Source organism: Varanus komodoensis, unplaced genomic scaffold, assembly GCF_004798865.1.
Source record: "Varanus komodoensis strain SLA01 unplaced genomic scaffold, ASM479886v1 scaffold31, whole genome shotgun sequence".
In the NCBI taxonomy this organism is placed as follows: domain Eukaryota; kingdom Metazoa; phylum Chordata; class Lepidosauria; order Squamata; family Varanidae; genus Varanus; species Varanus komodoensis.
In genome coordinates, this window is record NW_025335780.1 from 3211070 (window position 1) to 3237008 (window position 25939).

The 25939-nt window shown below is 41.9% G+C and overlaps 1 protein-coding gene across 5 annotated transcripts in view; it reads right to left on the bottom strand.

Annotated features, from left to right (window-relative positions):
- PCDH9 (protocadherin 9) overlaps nt 1-25939 on the bottom strand; it is an 802518-nt gene that overhangs the window by 252867 nt on the left and 523712 nt on the right. For 3 of the 5 annotated variants that reach the window (XM_044437864.1, XM_044437863.1, XM_044437858.1), the window contains one exon: nt 21750-21951. In XM_044437864.1, the coding sequence (XP_044293799.1) occupies nt 21750-21951 (202 nt within the window). The remainder of the gene's footprint in view (nt 1-21749; nt 21952-25939) is intronic. The other 2 variants (XM_044437860.1, XM_044437859.1) reach the window with 1 other exon arrangement.

Genomic DNA, 25939 nt, shown 5'->3' on the forward strand with positions numbered 1-25939 from the left:
ACTGTATGGATATTGAGCATTACAATCGGCAGGGGCCTGAGTCAGCGTGTTATGCAGATGGGGCTTGAAAAGGAAGAAGTGAAAGGAAAATGGAGTCCCTTGGTCAGAGCAGCAGCCATGAACATTTATATTTTCTTGCTTGATCATGACTTCCTGTATGCTCTGGGTTCAGGTGGCATTATAAGCCAGGGAGTCTACAATGAACCTCAGCTTAGCTTATCAGCCACCCCAGGGTGGCTGATGAACTACCCCAAGGGAAACAGGGGGTTCATATGGCATGCTAAGTCACCCTTCCTGCAACTTGGTGCGTCAAGCAAACTCTCCTCCTCTCTCAGGCCAAACTACACATTACATAAATCATACTGCCTGGTGCTGCAGGGTGTCCTACTTTTTTGCTTTTGTGCATAAACGCGCAGTTTAGATTGGAACCACGATGCACCAAGAACAGAAGGCTAAACTCTTCCATCGACCACCCAGGGCCTGCAGTGGCCTTCCCCACCCTGATAGTCCTGCTTTGGGTGACTACTCCCAAGATTCCTGACTATTGGCCACGGCAGTTGGATCCCAAACCACTGGAGGAATATTTGGGTTTGAGGAGCTCTGCTGTAAAGAAGGGGAGTTCCATTCATTACCAGTGCACCTCAGTGGTCTCATTCATTTCGATTTAGTTGATGGGGAGAATTTCTGGGAAGACAGAGCCCAAGTTCTTTGTCCAAGAGCACAGAGTCAATTACATTTCAAGAGCAAACAAATGACCTTAAGCCTTTCCCCCTGCACAAAAATCTTAAGGGATGCTATCAAATGTTAACACCACCATGAAGGCCCCTGATAAAACAGGATTTTGATTTCAAATAAGAAAATTACTTGCAACTGGGAAGCGAGTGCTACTTTAGTACTTAGTTTGTTCTATAACCCTTGCATTGGGCGGATCACACATATATCTAGCCGTAAATAGAAGTATATGCCAGTCTATTTAAAAAATACTGCAGCATTGCTGATATTTTTATGATTAAAAATACCTACTTACAGGAGGAGCTCTTTTATAATAGCTGACAAATCACTTACAAGGGTGTTATGGAAATGACAGGCCACCTAGTACTTGGGTAAAACAAACTTCCCACAACATTGCTCAGTAAATCAGGCAGATTCTAATACTTTGCATATGATGCACCGTAAATTCCACTTTGCACCCACTAGTCTCGGTTGTTTGTAGCAAGTTATCATGCGCCTGTTGTAGCAATCATTCCATCTGGGTACATATCTAAAGCAGATTGAGTGAGATATGGGAAGTTGTGTTTCTCTTTTGCTGCAAAATTATCAACAAGCCTTTTTCAAGTACAATAATTCAGATGGGTTCTTAGTTTTCATGTAATTCTCGTTAAGGGTTTTCCCACATTTTCAAAATAGGAAGTTTATCACCTTGGGCAAGTTTTGTCTTTCACCAGATGTACTAAAGCAGAGACATGCAATTTCCAACAATCACATGCACTTCTCACTGTGCACACCTCAAATTTATTTGGCTGCAAGTGAGACGGCATGGTGTCATGAGCAGGGAGTTCAGAGATTCATAGAATCATAGAATAGTATAGTGGGAACGGGTCATGAAGGCCATGGAGTCCAACCTGCTACTGTTGTGGGACACCACATTACACCATCCCACTCAGCTGGCTGTCTAGTTTATTTTGGAATGTCTCTAGTGTGGGAGAGCCCACCACCTCTCCAGGCAGCTGATCCACTGCCGTATTGCTCTGACAGTGAGGAAGCTTTTCCTGATGTCCATCCCGAATCTGGGTTGTTGCAACTTGAATGGATTATTCCGTGCCCTACACTCTGGCATCAGCAAGAAGAGATCTTGACCTTCCTCTTTGTGACAGCCCTTGAGGGACTTATAGAGGGATCTCATGTGCCTGCTCAGTCTTCTCTTTTCAAGGTTAAACATGCCCATTTCTCTCAGTCTCTCCTCATAGGGCAGTGTTTCCAAACCCTGAATCATTTTTGTTGCTCTCTGGATCCTTTCTAGTTTTTCTGCATCTTTCTTAAACCTTGGTGCCCAGAACTGGACACAGTATTCCAGGTGAGGTCTGAGAAGTGAGGACTGTAGAGGATTCCTGCCCTGCCAAGCAGACCCTCTGATATATAGGGTCCAGTCACTATTTCTCAGCCTGTGCATTGTTCTACAGTTGATGGAGCAAAAAGCAAACCAATCAGGAACAAACAAGACTGCCACGTTCTTTCTCATTTTGCAAGATGGGAAGGAAAGTTGCTGGCTTTTTCAGCTGTGTAGTGAACAAAGGTAAGAGTGATGTCTTTAATTATACCCACTTTTGAATCTGGCCATGCCCGCTGCTGGAAGAAAGATCCAAAGGAAGGTTTCAGTTGAGGGCAAATGTTCTTCGCTCCTGATCTGTAACACTGACCTCCATCATCCACAGAAATACCTGAGCAGTGACTGGATACTCATAATCATCTGATAACTAGTTGGACTGGACGCAAATTATATTATCTTTGAAATAATAGGCCTTTCAAAGTTAGGCCTTTATGCACTGAAAAACAGATATAAGCACTCAGAGTATATGCAACAGATTAAGCAAGACCTATGCCACCATTACCCAGTTGCTTCAAGTTGCCATTTACCATGCAGTTAAGAATATATACCCGAGTGACATGCTGCTTAAAAATTATTTGTGTGTGTGTGCGCGCGTGTGTGAATGCATGCATATATAGATAGCCATCCTCAACAAGTATTGTATATTTGCTTTTTTACAATTATAAGATGAGGTCTTTGAATTTTCTGTGACTTTCCTCTTATACCAAAAGCACACAGCTTTCCTAATATAACTGAAATAACATCCCTGAAAAACTAGAAGCTAAATGTTCATGTTGGACAACACCTGCTGGGGATGGATAAAACATTTACTATGTTAAGGTTTTTTCTGGATTTACCTGATTCATACCTTCGGGAACCAAGGAGAGAAGCAAATGCAATTTGCTATCAGACACCCACACATTTCTGAGCTTGTGATGCATTCCACGAAAGAAAAAACAACGGGTTCATTGGTCAACAAGTGAATGGATACAAGAATGTATATGTGTGACAAAATCCACATGAAAACACACATCATTTCTGTGCCAAAAAAAATCTCAAGAAAAAGCTAGATCGATGTGCATAGAGCAAGGCTGGTGGAGGGAAGAGATTCAATGACATTGAGCTTCAGTGATCTGCCCAGCCTAACTCTTCTTTGACTGTAGCAGTTTTACCAGAGAGAAGATGGTTGGTTTGAGCTGACGTGCTTTCCCCATAGAACATAGAAACTGAGCGAGACAGAAGGGGTCTCCTGAGCCATCTAGTCTGACCTCCAGCTGGCTCCGCTCATGCCCTGCCTACCATGTGCATCTCCAGCCGATCTTTGAACACCCACACTGATGGGGCCTCAACCACCTCTTGTGGAAGCCCATTCCACACCCTCGGGGTCCTGACTGTCAGGAAGTACTTCCTGGCATCTAAATGGAACCTTGGTTCCCTGACCTTGGCTCCCTTGGAGCGTGTCCTGCCTTCCTCTGCAGGGGAGAACAGGCCTCTACCCACCTCCGTGTGACATCCCTTTGCATACCTGTACTTTGCCAACATATCCCCTCTGAGTCTCCTCTTCTCCAGGCTGAAAAGGCCCAATTCCCTCAGTCTTGCCTCACAGGGCTTTCCCCATGTTGCATACTGTACAACAATTTTGGTTGTCTAGCCCACTTTATTTCAGCAGATTCAGCAAAAGTGTCTTCTTTAAAAAAATAAATATACCAGTTTACAAACAGAGATCCAAGTCATTGTGCATTAGGTGGAAATTAGATTGGCATGCCGGCACACTGTCCTGCAGATTCACATACATGCCAGTGTGATGTAGTGGTTAAGAGCACGGGACTGGGACTCAGGCGACCCGGGTTCGAGTACCTGCTCAGCCATGGAACCGACTGGGTGACTTTGGGCCAGTCACAGACTCTCAGCCCAGCCTACCTCACAGGGTTGTTGTTGTGGGGATAAGGTGGAGGAGGAGAATGATGTAAGCTGCCTTGAGCCCTTTGTAGGAAAAAGGCAGGATATAAATCAGAAAATAGACAGATAGATAGATAGACAGATAGATAATTTTGATAAAGAGGAGAGCCAGAGTGGTGTGGTGGTTAAGAGCGCGGGACTGGGACTCAGGCAATCTGGGTTCTAGTTCCTGCTCAGCCATGGAGCCAACTGGGTGACTTTGGGCCAGTCACAGACTCTCAGCCCAGCCTACCTCACAGGGTTGTTGTTGTGGGGATAAGGTGGAGGAGGAGAATGATGTAAGCTGCCTTGAGCCCTTTGTAGGAAAAAGGCAGGCTATAAATCAGAAAATAGATAGATAGACAGACAGACAGACAGACAGATAATTTTGATAAAGAGGAGAGCCGGTGTGGTGCAGTGGTGAAGCGCATGGGACTGGGACTCAGGCGATCTGGGTTCTAGTTTCTGCTCAGCCATGGAGCCGGCTGGGTGACTTTGGGCCAGTGACAGACTCTCAGCCCAGCCTACCTCACAGGGCTGTTGTTGTGGGGATAAGGCGGAGGAGGAGAATGATGTAAGCTGCCTTGAGCCCTTTGTAGGAAAAAGGCAGGATATAAATTGATAAATAAATACATACATGTGGATAAAATAAATGCACTGTAAACCACCCAGAGAAGCTCACAGCGATGGGCTGCGGCATACAAATGCAGATAATAAATAATACATGAATAATAAGATCAAAGTTCTTCTATGACTGACTGACTGACTGGCAAAACAGCTTGTCCCTCTCATTGCTACTTTTGTTGGTCTTGTTTGCAGATCAGAAAATAATATTCTCAAATAAGTATGAAGGATAAAGTTGCTCAGACATGCTTAATTCCATATCTTTAAAAGCAATATGTGAGCAAAAACTCAGTTATCCTTTAAACTTCACCTCTATGCATATGAAAATGCTTAGTAGGGGAAGATGAACGCAAAATGCATATATTAAGGAAATACAATAGAAATCTACTGCGTTAGTAAAAGTTCTTGTAAAGATTGGTATTTTCAGCAAAATTATATAAACACACATGGAGAAATGTCCACAGAAACACAGCTATACCAACCTCCCTCCAAATTGTGCAAACTATTTAAATTCAAATGGAATGGAACTAAGGGGTAGAGACATTTTCACAGTTTGCAACAAACTGGATTTAGGACTGGAAAAATGTTTGTTTTTCCATAAGGGAGCGCAAAATGAATCATCATGTTATATATATTTCCAACATATATCGACATCGGTATCCTTCAATGTGTTCTTATCATCTCCCAGTCTGAGAAGAAAATCCTCAAAATTAAAGGAACATTCTCCTTACTTTATCTTCTTTGTCATTTTCGCCTTAGTCTCTAAGTGTTTACCTGACAAAATTTGTGGGAATGCAATATATATCTGAGCCAGTGGGGTCAAAAAAGATCTAACATGCGCTGCTGTCTAAAGCGGCAACTAGACACATTTAGTTGTGACATAAAAGGGAGAATTGATGTGGTGTATTCTCCCTTGGTGTAAGTCTCCGAGATTGAATTTCTGTCAAAACTAAAATGTTCAGGCTCAACACAAAGTTATGTAGGTATAAAAGGATTAGCAAGTAAGAATCTATGGTCTGTATTAGAGTTCAGACTAAGTCACTGCGAAATGAATGAAAATTGCCCGGCAAAGCAAAAGTACCTAACAGAAGCCCTACTGACTGACACAGGAACTTACGTTCCTGTGGAACATCATACGGAAGACTGGATTGCAAGATCAGAATTGGCTCATGACCGTTGCAGCGCTATTCATTAGCTATGTTAATGAAGTCATAGCACAGGTTTACAGACCCATTATCTGGGCATGTGAATGCTTCTGGGTGTGTTAAGTCTTTTGAGACTGGTTTTTGGTAGGAAGAAATGGGTGCCCTATTTAAAACAGTGACAGCAATGTATAAATCTACAACTTTGGGCAGTATTGTGTAAGGAAACTCTGCAGTGTAGAGTTGACTGCAGAAATATTGTCATTTATTAATGCCTAGAGGGATTTATTTGTGAGTATGTAGGTTTAGGAAAACCTACCAATATGTACCTCCAGCAAAAATATGCTATTCCAAAAAAGCATTGCTGTAGCTCAAAATTCATCCATGCAAAACTTGCATTTTTAGCTGCTATAAAAAGTGGCTTAGTCTGGTGAAAAATACTAGTCCAGGCTCTTTGGAACCTTAAAGCCTGATAAAGCACAATCATTTCTGCCTCCACTGCTAAAGATTCCACTGTTCCATAGCTAGACTTCAGATGTTTTGGATTTCAACTCCATCTCCATTACAGGCCATTGGTTAGTAATGCTGAGACTTGCAATCCAGAACATCTGAAGAGTACCAGGTTAGAGAAGACTTCTCTACGGAGTAACTTCTCTGCTCAATGTCTCCAAGATGAAGCAATTCATTCTGGTCAATTCATGGTAAAGTGTCAATGTTCAGAAAAGGGAAGTGAAATGAAATATACAATATAATATGATGAAGACAGCTGTATTGCGTTTGTGCATTTGGAATTGTGTCTCTTACTCCCAGGGCTGTTGTTATTTGGAATGGAGAATTAAAACCAAGTTTCATCAGAGTTCATGATGCTCCTTGAATATAACTCAATAGTTCTATTCAAATCTCAGAATTTTCTATGACTCTGTGTGGGCTTCTAAATGTCATGGAATGTGATGCTAAGCAACAAAGTGAACAAGAAAAAGTGTGTGGGCATATTGCAATGATGCATGCCACACACGAAAATTACAACCATAAACTGATGTTAATTTCCTGCCACCCTGTTCCTGAAAATCCCTGCAGATACCTTTGCTGGGAACTAATTATGGTTGCCTAGGACAACATATGAGGTATGTCTTTGTGTCTCCAGCTTCAGAAGTTCATTCCAAAGAAATAAACTTATCTGAACAATACATGGAGCCAAATAGGGATGGTCAAGGAAAGACAGATGGAGCACAGAATGTTTATTTATGCATTTATTTTATTTTAATTGTTTTGCTTATTTTACTTATCTTCTAATAGTTTTAGCCCTCAGTGGTCTGGACGTAGACCGAATCAATTGCTAAGTAAACCATAATCATTCATTTGGATGTCTATACTACTTAATAGCCAAAGCCCTCTGGGTAGTTTATGACATATTAAAATAGGGTGCAGGGTAGGTGGGAATAATCATCAGTTGAGCCACATGGTTCTCTCCACTGAGTTCATTCCGGGCTGGTAGCAGAGACAAGGTTCTGGTAACTGGTCTTCGATTACTTTTACAGAAAGAAGTGTATACACATTTCCCCCCACTGCTCCACCATATCTTGTCAACATGCAACATGGATAACACCACTTCTCACTTAGAGCAAGATCTGTAAACTGGGCCCAGAGGATCTACTAGTCTCACAGCTGTCACCACAAGAGAAGCATCCATGAGGCCATGCATGGAGCTTGTCCTTCTGCTTTCTGTGACGTAACAACTGCTCTAACAAAAGTCATCTGAGCCATCCATAAAATGAAAGGGTCTGGGCATGGCAAGCAAGGCTGAACTGCCAGTAGCCCCTGGACCTGGTGACAGTGATGTTCTAACTCAAAGTTATTTGCATGTACGGATTATTTTCCCCCACTGGGCCTATGTCGTGAGACCAATGGTAATATGGAACATTCTTGAACTTTAATCATAATTAAACCATCACCACAGAGATATTTCTACTTATTCCTGGAAATTATATTTATCATTTAACTCCCCAGACATCCTTTCATTAAAACACCACAGCATTAGGTTTATTAAAATGTGGAGTTTTTATCAGCTGTACTTACCTGAATAGTGTGTAATGGACTGGAGTAGGGTGGGGTAGGTATGTGGACTGGAGAGGGCAATTTTAAATGTTCTTTTGGCCCCACTTCCAAGAACAAACTTTGTTTGCAGTGGAGCCTGTAAAGCCCTCGAGAATTCAAAAGTTATTCCTTAATGTTATGCCTGGTTTTCAAGTCTATGTACGAATCTTGTCGTTACAGAGGGAAGGGGATTGTGTTTTGGACAAGCACTGATGGTCCAGAAAGTCCACAGTGGGAATCAGACGAATGATTCCTTAGCTTCCTATCCAAATATTGATGGGAAGAAATGGGGTTTTGCTCCACTTCTGTGGCTCTTACGTCATCAGCATTATGACACATACTTATCTGCTATGGATAGCAGGCACTCCCCCTGAAGCAGTTGCTGTACTCCCTCAACTATTCCTCTTTCTCTCTTTGAAGGAGAATGAATCACGTCTGCTGCTCGCAGCTATCAGCATATTTCATCAGACGGGCTCATCAATGTTCCTATTTTCCTAGGTGTACTCTAGAAGGCAAGTTCTTCCCACGCCCCAGTGTACTGCACGCTTAGCTGAATTGGGTGTACACAGAGTATGTTTGGAAGCTTAATAGCATTGACAGACAGCTGCCATATATTGCAATCAATAATGAATAGATTAATAAATTAATAAATAAAACTGTAGGTCTGCTCAGCCACCACCCAGCATATGGACTGCCTTAATTTGTACATGAAGATTCCTGCCAAAGGATGTCATTTAAAAAGAATAATTCCCATGCAAAAACTAACACTACCAGGCTGGGCTCTTCTCACCAGGTAAGGTGAGAATTTCATTTCAGTTTGCTTTTGACAGAACTTGGCAAATAGCATAAAGTTGTCCTTAGTCAGAACAAAAGCAACTTGAGACTTAAAAGGAAATCCGATTTTCCTTAGAAGAAGCCAAAGCTGCCAGATTTGTGCTTAGGTCTCAGTAGTCAAGGCTGGAATCCCTGTGCATTTGCCCATATTAGTGCTGAATCGGTGCTCCCATCTCTCTCTTTCTCTCTTTTCCTGGCAGTCTTTACCATCCTTAACTTACGTACATCTGAAAGGATTCTTTCCATTCAAGGATTCTATTGAGCACAGGAAATTGAGCACAGGAAAAATGCTGAAAATTTTATTTCTGTTAGCCTTTCATATGGATTTAGCAAAATTGACAGAGTTCATATCCAGGAAAGAAAGACTTGAAATTTTAAACCCTGAAATGCGCAGAAAACTAAACTGATAGATTCATCCAGCACTAGCTAGAACTGCATGGTTGGTATCCCATTTACCATTTTGGAATCATGAAATTCAGCACTACACACATTCGCTTTAATATGTGGAAAACCACTGCACACTTTACAACTTCTCATACTCACTGGGTAGATCTGGAGGTGGGAAAATTGTAGCCAGTGAATAAAGTGAGATGAGTAATTTCTGTCTACCCACCAAACTTAGCTTCCACCTATAGAGAAATTCCTCTGAACCAAGCAGTCATCACTTGTTCCATACTACAACTATTTAATTTGAAAGAACATTTAAGATGATGGCATAGAAATTTGTAGCCCTACATTTATCCTTACTATTGTTGCCCAGCAAAAAGACTTATTCTATATTCTGCCACATAGAATGTTTTCCTGAAAAATTAACTAGGTAAGCAGGAGAACAATAGTAGCTGAAAACCATTCTATTGGCAGTTTTTCTTATTATTCAAATATATAAGGAATGTCCCTGATAAAATAAATTGTATATATTTCTAACATCCTTTGGCAGTAAAACAAAATAATTCTGTCTTCTGCACTTTAGATCATAAACACAATATGAAGCCACAAATTGTAGAACAGATGCAATAAAGTCATGTTGTCGGTGAGCAATTAATCATGGAATGCCGCACTATTTGCTAAGGCAGTTAATATTTTATGCAATTTTGAACATGCAAATTTGAGATAGTGAAAGGTAATGTGCGACATTAGTCAAACTTCTGTGAACATTTTCCCCATTAAGATCTCAACAGCAAATACAATCAGGAATAATATTTCTGCAAAGTGATCCACAACTTAGTGAAACTCAAGAACTTTAATAAGACTGGAAGCTCATATGGCTTAGAAGGCACAGACCTGGGTCCATACGTCATGGCAAACCGCACTGTGCTGCTTTTTCACATCACAAGGATTTTGCCCAAACTACCAGTCAATCTTAAAGGAAATCAACCCTGACTGCCCCCTTAGAGGGCTGAAGATGAAGCTCAAATACTCTGGCCACCTAATGAGAAGGAAGGACTCCCTGGAGAAGACCCTGATGCTGGAAACGATTGAAGGCAAAAGGAGAAGGGATGGCAGAGGATGAGGTGGCTGGATAGAGTCACTGGGGCAGTGGGTGTGGGCTTGGCTGGACTCCAAGGGATGGTGGAGGACAGGAGAACCTGGAGGAATGTTGTCCATGGGGCTGTGATGGATTGGGCACAACTTCGCGACTAACAACAACAACTGGACAGACAATCGCATGATTCCCCGGGCAACATGGTTTCTGAAGCCCCTGCTTCTCCCTAGCCATGCATTCTACCAGCTCGTGCAAGTGAAATTGCTCTCCTTGCGCTACTGCTCTGTAGGGTCCTAGGCAGATTCACCCTGACTGCTGAGGTTTTCCCTCTGCCCACTCCCAAGTGTGGTTGCAACTCTGCAGTGCATCCTATCCACTCCAGCCTCCAAAGCAATAGTTATTAAAATGGAATGAATACTTCTGCCACACCTCTCCCCTTCTGCTTCAGGACATTGTCTGGCTTCCCCCCCCCCCCCCCCCGATTCCAAATGTGAACTGGAACTTGGGCATAACACTTGGACAATAGAAAATCAGCAGGTGATGGTGCCAGAGAGCTGAGGGTAGTAGAGATCCCTCCCTAAGGCTGAGCAACTATTTCTCCATTCACTTTGCCATGGGATTTCCAGACCCACAATGGCAAACTAGAGATGCAAGGTCCAGCCAACTGGAGAAACCGTGGTGAAGTGTAGAAACTTTGGGACCGACTGTTGAGCCTCTCTGAGGCATTGGGAAATTAAAGGGACCATGCAGAACTGCCATGATGGGGTCTGGATGACACCACAGGCCTGCAAAACAGCCTGGCTTCTCATGACATATCAACAGGTCATGTTGGCAGATTGAGGACCTCCTCCTGAAGATGCAAGGGTCCTACTCATGCCACCCCTGAGTTTCCAGGGGCCCCACCTTCACCCTAAGCAGTTTTATTCTGTATAGCATCTTCAGGAAGGGGTGCTGTAGTTTCATGGGAAAGGAAGGATGGGGAAGTTCATTTATGTACATCATCTGGACACAAACCATAGTTAATAGAAATTATTCTACTAATTGTGGGGTCCATGTTTTCAAATGTGGTCCTTGAAGGGATTTAACTCTCCCTGCATTGGAGAGTTTCAATCTGGATCAGTCTCCCCATGCCTAAAATTTATATTGCCAAAAAAATGAGCCATTAAAGCAAACCAATCACACAGGAGTCTGTAGCTACATTCAGTGACTGCAAATGCCTTCTCTCTGCAGACCTTGTGGTCAATTCAGAGAGAAGCCATCAGATATGCTGACACCGCTTACAGTTCTGTAATATCCACATATGAGGGAGGGTGAAAAGGCAATGCTTGAAATTGCTGGGAGTCTCCTAAATTTTTCTTGCTGCTCAGTTTGGGCCCAAGTCCTGCCTTCCTCTGTGACCAGTGTCCGCTTTGTGAGAACGGAAGATCTGCAGAAATCATAAGAAGTTTCTGCAGATCTCCTGAAACGTGTTCAAGTTGCCTGCATGGACAAAGCACCACTGATTCAGTCCACGGAGGGAAGTTCAGCAACTAAGTCAGTTTGCACATACAAACGTGGAGACACAAATGCAAGGAACAGAAGCAGCTGTTTGAAAATGTGTGAATGTCTTCAGTGGAAGTGTGCTCACATTCACAACTGCCATTTTCCACAGGGCAGGCTTCCATGTTTAGCAAATAAATACAGACTTCATACATCTTTACTTGTAATTCACTGAACTGAATCTAGTAAGAGAGAAATCTGTCAGGACTGATTCTGCTCAGTTTTTCATATTTCCTAAATTAAGTTTGAACCGTCATGTCTTTCATCAATTTGTTTCTTTAAACTCACTTGAACTGTCTATGCATTTATATAAATACATGTATTTGTAATGCAATCTTCTAAATAGTTACATTTTTTTAGCCACTTTTCCTAATGCAATATAGTGGGACGTGCACATTTTCCCTTCTTGAATGCATGTTGTGTACACTTATGCTAGTTTTTGAGCACTCTTTTACATTTCTGAACTAATTTATCATTTATTTAACAGTTATATCCTGCCTTTTCTCCTCTTAAAGGAAATGAAGACAGCTCACATGGTCCTTGTTCTTTCCATTTTATTTTCAGAGGGAGGCAGGTTAGACTGAGAGTCAGTGACTGCCACGAAGTCACAAAGTGGGTTTCATGGCTAAGTTAGATTACAATTCAGATCTTGGGAAGCCTGGTGTAACACTATAATCACTACACTGGCTAGCTTTTGTGAACTGCGGCGTAACATTTGTGAAAATTGTTGTATCACAAAATTGCATTTTGTTCATATGTCCAGAAAGAACATTTGGAAAGTTTCATTCAAATATAAATCCAATTAATTTATTCCCCTCATTCACTGGATCTAACAATAGTACAGTCATGGAAGAGCCATGGTCTAATAGGGCCAGTTTTAGCTCCATCATGTAGGGCAAAAGCATCACAAGAAAAAGACTGTTGTCCATATTACTGGACATGAGATCAGTGCTAACCAAAACTGAAAACACAAAAGTGACTGACAGTTAGCAAAGGACTAGTACATTCAACCTTCAACTCTGTAGGGAAATTTAAGCTGTAATAGTATAGCAAATTGAAGTGTTCTATTTTGTCTAATCAATGGATTTTAACTTTAGTGTCTATACCTGGGGTTTCACTGTCATTCAGAAAAAAAAAGTTTCATCTTTTGTTTCTATTGAGTGTCACAGCATCTCCTCAATAAGGGTTTCTTTAGCTCAGCTTCTTCCTGGGGGTGTGATATTAATAACATTTCCTTTAGTCATCTTATGCTTTGGCAACATCTGGTGGTTGCCTCTTTTTGTAAGGAGGATATAATACAGGTAAACTTTCTATTGGAATATCCTTTAATATTTACCAATGCACTTAAAATATCTACCAATTTCCAGGAAGTTAACACAGGGCCAACGTAAATGGATTTTCCATGCCCCTTTGACAGCTAAAAGACTAATATAACATCACTGGAAACATGAAATGCTTACCTCCTATAATGTGATGGACTGAGGATGTAACAACCTTTCAGCATTTGAACAGATGGCATATAGACTCTCGAATAAATGCATATATTTTACCTGCCTTTGTGGAAGCGTATGCATAATTGATATATTCACATCTTACATAATTGCATTTTTATTTTTATTCTTTTTATTGGTTGTTTTATTTTGTTGAATCTTATGATAAATAAATAAATAGGTCAGCTGGGAAGTTGGGACCAGCAAAGAGAGGGGACCTAAAATTATTAAATGAATGGGCAGAAAACACTGTTACGGAATATGGTGACACAAACGAAAAGAAACAGACATTCAGTATGAGGCCGTGTTCGTAAGCACACAAATGCATGCATTTGAAAATAAAGCCGAATATGATCACCTCTCCAATCATCATCATCATCATCATCATCATCATCCCTCTCTTACTAAAGGCACATCTAATCTGATTTTAATTCGTTTATTGGCCATGATTATGAGCGCATTTTCTTACCATATGCACACCTCTACATCTATTTTCTCTTAAGGTATACACTTCTCAGCATGTCAAAATACCCTCTGAACAAATGCTATAATTTTTAACATTTTTTTGTTTGGTTATTGGTTTATTACAATCTTTTCCCCCTTTTCACAACCTGCATCAAATAAATTTGGAAAACAGTGAAATTCAGAGCAGGTCCATTCCAAATTTAAAGCTGTTTTGATTGATCGGGAAGCTTAAGGACAGTTCAGTGGTCACAAGGCAGGGATGTGTCCAGTCCAGAACCGTGGAGGTGACTCAAAGCGAGCGGAGGCTGCTGCGAACTAACTATGGCAGTGATCCTGTCATTAGTATAATACTGCTTGCTCGCTCACTTAACTCTCCTGGCACTTGTTAGGGGAGAAGCAATCTGCACTCTAGAAATAGGCTGTTTCTCGCTTTGAGAAACGAACTAGCAGACAACAACACAACTGTTGACCCTTTCCATAGCCAAGGAGCTGGTTCCCATTCCTTTGATCAGTCTGGGTTTCATGGTACTGAAGAAAAAACCAAGGCAAACCCTAAGCTACCGCTTCTAGTCATTTCATCGATCCCTACCATGATCAGGAGAAATAAACCTTCATAATACTAATGAGCTTCCCACATGGGCGGCTGAAACATGTAGCCTCTTCTTTTTTCTCCTCAAAGGGGATGCATAACAATTCTCAGACTAAAATGCAGGAAGGCACTAGGGATGCGCAAATCAGCACGGCCTGTATTATTCAAGCTTTTCCAGTTTCCACTTCCATTTTTGACTTGTGTTTGTATCAGATTCACAGGCTTCTGATTTCCCTTCCCCTTCACAAATGAGCACACATTGTTATACACATTTCCCCAAATGTATTAACAACGTCCAATTTTAAATGCCCACATTGTCCCCACTGATTAAATGTGCTTATGAACATTTCTGCAACGCACATAGTGTGTCCAAGCACCCGCACTTTGAATGGAACTGTACACTGGGGTGTGTATAGATTTTGCACCTGGGTCTATTTTCAGTTCCAGGAAGTCTGAACTTGGTTAAAAATTTTGGTTTTAAAATAGGAACTGAAAGACGTATTTCATACATTGCTAGAAGAAACCAACTGAAGCTGACAACAACAAGAGTTGTCTTATACATGCATTAGGAATGTCATTAATGGAAGAGTGGAATGAGCTACTGTCCTTCCTTGCACAAAATCACATGTAAAGTCATGAGGATTTTCACTTCAAGTGCTTGATCTGTGTGATCTTTGCTACCTTAGCAAAATGGGGGAGGATTAGGCAGAATATGTACAGGTGTTTGAAGTGCACGTTGTTAGCCATGGGTGAAGGAGAGAGACACCTCCAAGAGATTACAGTCATGCCGTGATCATATGCACATCAGTAACATTAGGATTAAGTACAATTAATGCTCAAAGCAAAAAATGAAATAGTTATCATGGATAACTCACCAAAGTAGTATAATATGTAATTACTCCAGAAAACAAAGGTAAGTATGAACTGTATCTTAATAAACAGGATAGCAGAGTGTGAATAATAAAGCTAATGTTGAAAATCTCTCTCAGTCTCTCTCTCAGCATGAAAGATTGCTGGCTTTAAGATTAGCTGGATGAATTTTCTCTCACTGTGCATGCCTTTTCATTAGGCTAGGGTAATTGTATAACTCTCTTGTCTCTTTGTAGGCTGGCAACTCTTGGAAAAATATAACAATGCATCTCTGGTGTGCTGGTTCATTAAGCTTGGAGAACATTTAACTCATTCTAGATCACAGTAGGCTTTTGAAACCTGAATACTAAACATAATTTCAGCAGCAAAATACAAATATCAGGAAGCAGCAGCTACAAGATGGGGCACAACAATAAACGAATGATTCTTGTGAACCTGGAAACAACTGTCCAAATTGTTCTCACCATGGGGTGAAACACTCAAATCAGGAAGAGCATCGGCGACACAATGCATGAAAGTGAGGTTCCATTTAAAAAGCAGGCAGCGGGGCTGTGCATTTAATGTTTGCAAAGCTCCAACAGTATAAGTGGATATGCATATCCATATATATATGTGTATATATATGTATATGTATGTATGTTAGAGAGAGAGAGAGAGAGAGAGAGAGAGAGAATGAATGAGGCTTCTGTAATGAAAACATGTTTTCATACCAATTTAAATGCACACACACACATAGCAAACCCTGAAGCACTTGCAACACAAAATGTGCAGAGTACTTGTTTGTAAGAAGAAGACATTGAATAGGAATTGTCTATAACGAATGGAACTGAACAAAAAGAAGAACATGCAGGAGAACAGCATAAACAGGAGCGTGGTATTGATATTTCCCCCTCCTAAAGTCTCTCACTTCACAATATTTTAAAAGCATTCAGAAAAAAAAACCAAATTTTAAAACCTCTCTAGTGTGATGGTATCACTGTATATGGAATAGTACAAAGTAACATAGGCAGTGTGGTGTAGTGGGCAGAGCACTGGACTTGGACTCAGGAGATCCAGCTTCTAATTCCCACTCAGTGGGTGACTCTGGGCTGGGCATAGTGTCCCAGATATGCCTCCTTGACAGGGTTCTTGCTGTATAGTTAAAATACAGAGGGAAAACCTTGCAATCTGTCTTGGCTTCCCTGAAAGAGGCAGAAATACGGAGTATAAAAGCAATGTGATAGCGGTGATACTATTTCAGGGAGCCAGCAAAAAAGAGAACTCCTAGGGGCACAGTAAGAACACCCGTTTTTCTGGGCTAGAGTCTAATTTCACAAAGGCCTCATATGCTAAACTTTAGCAACTAAGGGAAAAATTATTTCAAAAAGCTCAAGATGCGGTTAAGCACAAGAGGTGGTTGTACTCTACTAATAGTTTCACAAGCACTAGCACAATACTTGCACATTCAATACTGAATATAATGAATTGTGGAAATTGTGCAAATCTGCCTTTGGAATTTGTAGTGAGGTTGCAGAATACAGGTATTGCCTTCCACACTTTAACAAGATGGTTTTTGCAGGCAATACAGGTTTGTGCTATAGGAACGGTGCCACTGGATATTCCTGTAGGCCCTTAACTTTCACTTTTAGTAGTGCATGGAGATAACGCGTCTTTTGAAGTAAGCTGGTTTGTTAAAGTTCATTGAAAGACCTGTTAATGGCCTTTGTTCTCTATGGAAAGTTCACCCAAAGCCACTGGGTTTTCCCATACAACTGAGTTTCTGGCATATGGAGAAAGTGCATCCAGGGATGGCTGCTTACACACAGATGGGTGTAGCCATTCCAGTAACTGGGAAGGATGGACTTGGAGCCCTTTTGCAGTCATGCTTTCTGTGGAAACACTGACTTGGTTCACACATCACAACAAGCAACCGTGCACGGTTACCACGGTTCCTGGTTTGTGACCTCAATGTGCTTGAGCAGGCTCGTGGTGGTAGCTCTGCCCCATCCTGCCATCTCCTTCCTGCTTAGTCCTCCAGGGAGTATCCCAGGAGACACTGTGTCTTCTCTGACAGCCGTGATCACAAGCCAGGTTCAGTAGGCTTCAGCTTGTGCAAACTGGGCTCAGACCCAGAACCACTGGAAAGATGCCCATGGGCTCCCTTGCCTCCTGCACCAGAGGGGAACACATGAGTAGAGGGGGCTGCCTGATCCATGGCTGGCGAAAAGGAGAGGAACCCAACCGGCTAGTCCTGCAGGATGGACTGCACCCAGCACACCTGCTTGCATGCCCGGGAGAAGCCCTTCATGCACATGGGAACAGATTGGGGAAGATCAGATGGGCAGCGGTGCCCAGTTGGAGTAGCTGATTCCCCACTCACCTCCTTTTCCACATGCATTTGTGACAGGAGGGTGCCTGCCCTGAGCTCCTTGTTTGCAAGTAGTAGTCCGAGGGAGAGCTGGTTCTTTCCTGTCTTCTGCTTGCCAGAGAGCCACCCCCCGTCCCCGGCACTGGGGTGGGACATCTCTGTGTCCAGCAAGAATAAGAATGGATGGTAAAAGGAGATCATCTGAGTACCACAAGAACCCAACGGGGCACTGCTGCCCAGCTGATCCTTTCCCCCACCTCAGATGTGTGTGCTGGGGGTGCCGCAGGGGAAGCAACCGAATAGCACCACATCTTTCCACATCACTGACTAGCCTTCGTACTATCACAGGTTGTGTTCATGGGTCTGGATAACATGGAAAGCAATGAGAAACCATAGCGCAGATCACTGTTTCTAAACACCAAAGGTACCACACTGAAATACCATGCCAGTGATTGGACAACACAGCAGACCAACACTGGGAAAAACCCATCTTGCTTCTCAGGTACTATAAACCTTCCCCCTGCTGCAAAAAGAAATTGCCCTCCATTTAATGTGCAATTGGAAACCACAGAAAAATACATATAGTACTCTAGAAAAGATGCAAAGATACAAAAAAGATACAAAGATATGGCAAAGATACAAAGAGGTTACAAGGATACTATGAGGATACCACAAGGATACTACATGGATATCACAAGCATATTATGAGGCTACTATGAGGTTACCGTGAGGATACTACAAGGATAGTATGAAAATACTACAAGGTAACTATGGGAATATTGTTACGATGCTACAAGGATGCTACAAGGAAACCAGAAGGATACAAATTTACAAAGCTGCAAAAAAGATACAAAGAAGGTATAAAGATAACACAAAAATGCTACAAGGATGCTACAAAGTCACAACATGGCAGAGACACCATGACGTCTCAGCACCATCATGACATGGCATCCCCCATCACAACAGATGTATTTTCAAATTTGTTTTTCATCATGGAATGCAAAACAACAACAATCCATAAGTCTGTAGAAAATGTGTGACGGGGAAAATCTGACTAACTGCAGAATCCATGGGCTGGAATCATAGAAATACAAACTCATTTGATCCTTTTGAAGTGTCTCTGGCATTGCGGCAACTTAATATATTGATTTCAGGTACATACAAGCAGGCCCTGGTTGTGTGGGGCATGCAGACTAGGAGAGTAGGGGAATCCGGGACAGGCTGACATGGTCAAAAGAATGTCCCGGAACCCACAAATTACACAATCCCTCCAGTAGCGCATCTCAAATTTTGAGTGTGTAGTAAATCAGCAGGGCGAGTGGGGGGAAGCTCTCTTTCCCTAAGCTATATGCATTCTTTTATGATTCAAAAGCATCTGTCCACTCAGGTTAGTCTTTTAGCCGAGTCTATATTAGCAAAGAACCCATCACTTGTGATTAATATTACATGTTCTAATTCATTTTACATGGTACATTTGGTATCTTTTCACTGATGCAGGCACACTCTCACTTAGTACCTTCACAAGATGACTATAGTAACAGACAAAATGTGGTGCTGGGAAATATATTTATCTTCCTGGATTTCTCATACTGTTCGAGGCAGTATCAGCCTTGTTTTAGCGAGTTTTACAACTCTAAGTTATGCATAGGAATCACCACTGTAAGTTTGCCTTGTACTTAACTTTTGCCTTTTTCACCACCAAAGCATCATTCCACATAAATCGCTCAAACAAGACAATAGAGTTGGCTTAGGGATCAATATGGTTTTATTTTCTAAATGACATCCTAGCAACACAAGTATTTGCATTAAAGTAGGATTCATTTTAAAATGGTAGTTTCTTTCAACAGTTTAGCATTCACGATTTCGTTGTAAAATTTCTAGACCACACCTTCATCCAAACAAATCTATTCTGAGGTGGATTAGATATAGGCAAATCTTTCCCACCTTTCCAAAAGTATTGCTTTTCCCAGTATATCACACCTGAAATGGAAATGCTTCTCTTTTAAAAGCTTTTTTAAATTGTAATTTTTTTGGAATGGGGGATTTCTGCTAACAATAGTCTGCTGCCTCCCTTTTATATTCCATGTGCCTGTTTGATCAAAGAACATATTATGACAATATTTGCTCTTTTATTTATTTGCTCTTTTTCTCACTCATTTGCATCAGAAACTGTTTTTCACTCCCAGAGTTGGCAGAGGTGGGAAAACTGCAGTCCGGTGCATTGACTTATGTTGCAAGATCTATCAAAAGAGAAGATTGGGCAAGGTAGGAATTTGCTAGAAGGATATAACATCTAGTCCTGGCATAAATATAGTGTAACCTATTGGAGAACATCTCATAGTTTTGCCAGTGCATTTTAATTTTTATGGCCTTCTCCACAGCCTGTTGTCCTACAAATCCATCAAATGCATAGCCTGTTTAGAATTCAACAGCATGGCACTAAGGGATATTTACCAGATGACTGCTGCCTTCAAATATTCCATTTGTTGAATTTTCTGTACATCTCCCAAGCATCTCCCAGGACGCTGGCATGGATGCTCTGCATCTTTACAGCAGGGGTCCCAACCCTGCTGGGAACCAGGCCGTGGTGGGTGGGCAAGCAAACCTTCAGCTGTGCTTGCAGCTTCTCCCCAGCACTAGCACCACCACTGAAGAGCAGTTGCAAATTCAAAGGACCATTAGGGACCTTTTGGGTCTTGGGCCTCGAAAGGACAAGGGAAAGGCGGCGGTGGCAGCAGCAGCGGCAGCAGCAGCAGCAGCAGCAGCAGCATCGAGTGGCAGTGCTGCAGGGAAGCCAGGCATGTGTGAGTGGGCGAGAGAACTGGGAAGCAGGCACGGGCTGGGCTGCAGGTCAGGTAGGGGAGATGGAGTGAGAGAGCTGTAGGCCAGGCGTGGCGTAATGAAGTGCGAGGGGGTGGGAAGAGCCACCAGCAGTCGTGAGGCCTGTTTGAGCGCCACTGCTCTATTCTTTTCAGCGTCAGGTGAAGACGTTTTTACTTCCCCAGTATTGTAACAATTAATTGGGGTTATCCTTGTTTCTATCACTATTTTTGGATACAGTCTGCTGTGCACTGTTGTTGTTATGGTTTTTGTTCTTTGTAAGCCACCCGGAAACTTTTTAGTAATGGGACGGCATAGAAAAACTTGCATAAATAAATAAACATTTGAGGTCTCACGCCACCGCTGCACAGCCCTGCTGGGTCTTGGCTCTTGGGTCTCTAGCATTTTGGAGAGTTCTGTAATTATTTAATTATATGTTACAATGTAATGATAACAGAAATAAGGTGCACAATCAATGTAATGCTCTTGGATCACCCTGAAACCATCTCCCCTCACCTGTCCGTGGAAAAATCGTCTTCCACAAAGCGGTCCCTGGTGCCAAAACGGTTGGGCACTGCTTACACGGAGAGGAGCTCTTTTGCTGTTAGAGCACCTGAATTCAACAGTCACACTTCTGGGAACCACGTCACCAAAGAGCCCTGGAGAGTGTTGAGTGCAGTTGTCTTGCTACACCAGCAGCCCACTTACGCTACAAACAAGCTACTCTTAAAACCCGGAACATTCTCGCAAGCAAGTGCCTCATGAAACAAGAAGAAAAGCTGAAGTCATAAAGGGAAATGGGCAGGAAAGCATGACAAACATAGAGAAGTGCCTCCTCAAGCTGTGAAGCATTTCAGGGTTTTATGTATAATTCCAGGCTATACAGTTCTGACTGAAGTGTCACTCAAGGTGATGCTTAGTAAGGCAGGTAATATACCTGTGAGGTAGTTACCTGTAGCTGCTTAGATTTACTACACATTTAATAGATGAACGAGACTTGGGATCCCAGTCAGAATAACCATTTGCAAAAGGAAGGAGGCGTTTTCCACACTACATATCCTACCAGGCACATTAAAATGCAGAAAAATACATCTGAATTGGAAAAAAGGAATGCTTCCTGTCACTCATGAAGGCACCTTTAACTACCACACCTCATAAAATAATGATATATTAATTAGTGCAATAACAGGCAATAGCAAAGAGCAATATCTGTTGTCGCTCCCTTTTTGTAGGCCTGCTTCCTTTGCATCTACTCCGTATTTCGCTCCGATGTGCTAAACATCATCGCTGCACCTGCTGCTTCAGGTCATCTCATATGCTCTCAAATGTGTGAAGGGACCTATCTTACACACGCCACAGAATCACTCCAGCTGTTCAGAGGACCCCCAAATTGGGGGGCGGGGCGGGGGGCTTGTGTGCGCCACTCACCAGAGTTGGGGTCGGAGTTGCCGTCCGCTTCGGTCCTCTTGTCCGGTGAGGCCTGGTCGTAGAATTCGTCCTGCGGCTGAACCAGAGGAAGAGGATGTGAGATCAGCGTTCCACTACCCACAGGCTCATGATCTCCTAATCCACTGTCACTGCAGCTTTCCTGGGAGCCATCGGGGAGGTGAAATGTAACACGGCGCTGGGACTACAAAGAAGAGCACAGGACAGGCTGGATTAGTGCTCTTCTTTTGACTATTGTCGCTTTCTTTTAAGATATATGTCTTCGTCTGTATTGATGTACAATCGATAAGTATTCTTTCCCTTTAAAGTTTCTGAGACATTCCTCTCCCACCCCGCAAAAAACCAAACCCCCTTTTCGCTGCAGTCCAAGAAAGCAAGCAAGCTGCAGGTTTCAAGGCTAGTTTCATATGCTCTGCTTGTTTTTTATTCCTCCCTTTCTTGTATCATTTTTAAACAACTGCACAGGGTTTGTAGCTGTTTATCCCTTTATGCACGAGGCTGATGCTACTGGGTTCTGAATTTCAATCTGATGCCAATGTTATATGCATGTTCACCATGGGAATTAGCAGCCCTGGAGCCAATTTCCAACCTGGTCTCATCCGCTTTTTGCTGTATGAATCAGGGTCACCAGGTGCTGGCAGGACTTTGAAATGCTCAGTGCAATGGTTTGATGCACATGGCAACTTGCACAAAATGACAGATCTGGGGGAGATAGAAACATGTCAGAGCTACATAATATCTTGGCCATGCCTTCCTTTTACGAACACTGTTTAATTTCCTGAAGAATAACTTGCACATTTCCTAGTATGTTTCATTGTTGTTGTTGTTTTTAAATTTCAAAAATATTAATCATTGGGGTGGCAAGATACAATGTGGCATGAACATGCAAAAGATACGTTTTCTGGAAATATTCAGAGAGAAAAATTACTTTTGGGAAATATTTCTTCATAATACTTTTTAGTATTTTCATTTCAGATGTTCTTCAACAGCAGGAAATAAACAGATGGAAGAACCTAACAAAATCGGATCACTTGAAGAACCTAACAAAAATGCCCCTCTTACTTTCTGTTTGCCCACAGCATCAGGATTGTAATGATTTTAAGAATAAATTAGAATGGAAGAAACAGCATCCCTTTTTCAGGGACATTTTCCTCCATGAAGTAGGGCAAGTTCCAAATTGTGTTCCTGCTTTGAGTACATTCTAGCATTTTGTAAAGGCAGTTCACAAAATCAGACTGATTCAATGACAAAATCACTGTTTGGGGAGACAGCCACGGACACAAGAACACGCACATACAGAATTTCAGCATCAGTTTTAACACACTTATCATAAAGGGCAAAGAAACAGCATGGACACAAAAGACTTCAGCTTTGCAAGTGATAAAGCGATATCAGATTCAGCTTCAGTGATTCTGGGCAGATGGTTCCACAAGACATTGCAGGAGTACAGTGGCTTACGGTTGGCTTTCTGAGTCATGTATGCTCCAATCCTTTTTCTTTCATTTTTCTGATCCGCATCATAAGCAGGATGGGTTGAACACTCTGTTTCTATTCTGTGCGTCCATCCTTGAATCCAGTATAAACTTTTCCTATTTTTATCCACAATTTTAAAAATTTCACATCAACATTTGTGCATAGTATTTATCTACAAAATGATATTTCTCTACCATACTTTTCTCTCAATGTATCCCTTTCTAACATGTTTTGACACATTTTTGAAGCAAGAACTACATCAAAATTGGGAAAGTTGGTGGATAGCTAAATTCCAATCCATATTTTAGCTAGCAGGAACAGATCCAGGAGTTCATCCTTGAATACTCAAGGACTATCAATAACCTACATGTTACATGAAACACAACCTGTGTAGCTCCCATGTGCTGTTCCTGTTGCTTGAGAATGTTTTGGCCAGTCAGGCAGCTGATATACAGAATTGGTGAAGGAAAGTTCAGATCTCTTCCATGGGTGCTACAGTCCCAATCCAATGCTTGAATGAACAAGAAACACAGAGAGAATTGCATGCTACATACTGGATGTAACATGTAATTTGTCCCTGAATTGACCCTAAGCTACACTTTAGTCCAATCATGAGACAACTTAATGAACATAGGCTCTGTACAGATATCCACATGAACACATGGGAACTGAGGCCAAAATGCATCAAAATTCTCATTCCCCTACCCTTAAAATGCATCTTCTGTAAGGAATGGCAGTGCTTAAATGTATGTCATAACATACATTTGAGATACTGAAGGACCAACAGAGGAACATACTGTCTGACCAGGATAAAAGTATGAAAGGGTGGAAACAAGATACGGAAGAGGTGTACAGAAGGGATAAAATGATGATAGACACCTTCAAAGAGGAATCTTATGCGATAGCATCTGTAATATTATTAAGTGAACCAAAAGCTGCTCTGAAAGAACTTAGAAGGAATAAAGTACCCAGAGTAGATAACAACAGACCTAATTCCAAGCTGCAGAGACTGAATCAGTCCAAATGCAAACGAGAATATGCCAATAACTATGGAATACAAAGCAATGGTCCATAGACTAGAAATGTTCAATGCATGTTCCACTCCACAAGAAATGAGATGCTAAAATGCTAAAACAATTACAGGACCCTACAAGTACCCTTTCAGGCAAAGTGATGCCCAAGATGTTGCAAGGAAGGCTGTAATTCTATATGCAGCTTGAGATGCTTGATGTTCAAACTAAATTTTGAAAAAGAAGAGGCATTTATGATCATATTTCAAATATGCATTGGCTTCTGGAGCACACCAAAGGGTTTTAGAAGATTCTCAGTCTATGCTATTTAGACTACAGCAAATCATCTCATTGTGCACCTCATGAGAAGCCATGGATGGTTCTGGAAGTGGCTGTACCACAGCACTTGACTGTCCTGATGTGTAACCAGTAATGTGGACAAGAAGCTATTTTTCAGAGTAGAGTATGGAGAAATAGAATAGTTTTCTATAGGTAACAGAGTAGATAAGGATGTTTTTATCCCTTCATCTATTCATTCAGTATGCAGAACAGGAGTGCAGGATTAGAATCAGCAGAGGAAGAGTAAAAATTAGTGGAAAGCACATCAATAATTTAAGCTGTGTAGATGATACCATCTTACTGGCAAAAAGCAGCAATGAATTGAAATGACTCCTGTTGAAAGTGAAATAATAATGTGCAAAAGCAGGACTGTGGTGGAACATTAAGAAAACAAAAATTATGACTGCAGAAGAATTAGGCAAGTTTAATGTCAATGAAGAAAGTGAATGTGTGGACAATTCTGCATACCTTGGCCCAATAATCAATTCAACGGGAGACTGCAGCCAAGACTTGGAAGGGCAGCGATAAAAGAAGTAAAAGAAAATTGATTTCAAGGACATTTCACTGAAGATGAAGGCCAGTATCATACACATGATTGGATTCCTGATCGTGCTGTATAGCTGTGGATGCTGAACAGTGTGGATAGGAAAAACAGATGCATTCAAAACATGTTGCTGGAGAAGAGCTTTGGAAATACCCTGGATCAACAGAATGCACATGGGTCCTGGGCAAACCCAAGAACTTCCCCTGGAAGCAAAAATGGTGGAACTGAAGCTGTCATACCTCAGCCACATCCTGAGAAGGCAAGACTTGCTGCAGAACGCAGTAATGCAAGGGAAAGTTAAAGGCGGAAGATGGAGAGGAAGACTATGAGATTACTCTATTCCATAAAGTTTACAGGTGTCGACCAGAGTGTCAAGAACAAAATGGAGAGCCAGTGTGGCACAGTGGTGAAGAGCGTGGGACTGGGACTCAGGCGACCCGGGTTCGAGTCCCCGCTCGGCCATGGAGCCAACTGGGTGACTTTGGGCCAGTCACAGACTCTCAGCCCAACCTACCTCACAGGGTTGTTGCTGTGGGGATAAGATGGAGGAGGAGAATGATGTAAGCTGCCTTGAGCCCTTTGTAAGAAAGAGGCAGGATTTAAATTGAAAAATAAATAAATAAATAAAATCAGTATTTTGGTGAGCATTCATTCAAAGGGTCATGATAAGTCAGAGCTGACTTGATGATAGGTAAGAACGGCACATTGTACAAATAAAATATTACTACCACTGCTGCTGCTAAATTTAATTGCTACCTTTTCACTTCTTGGAAGTAACCCAATGATTCTTTCCCTGTACATTGTAT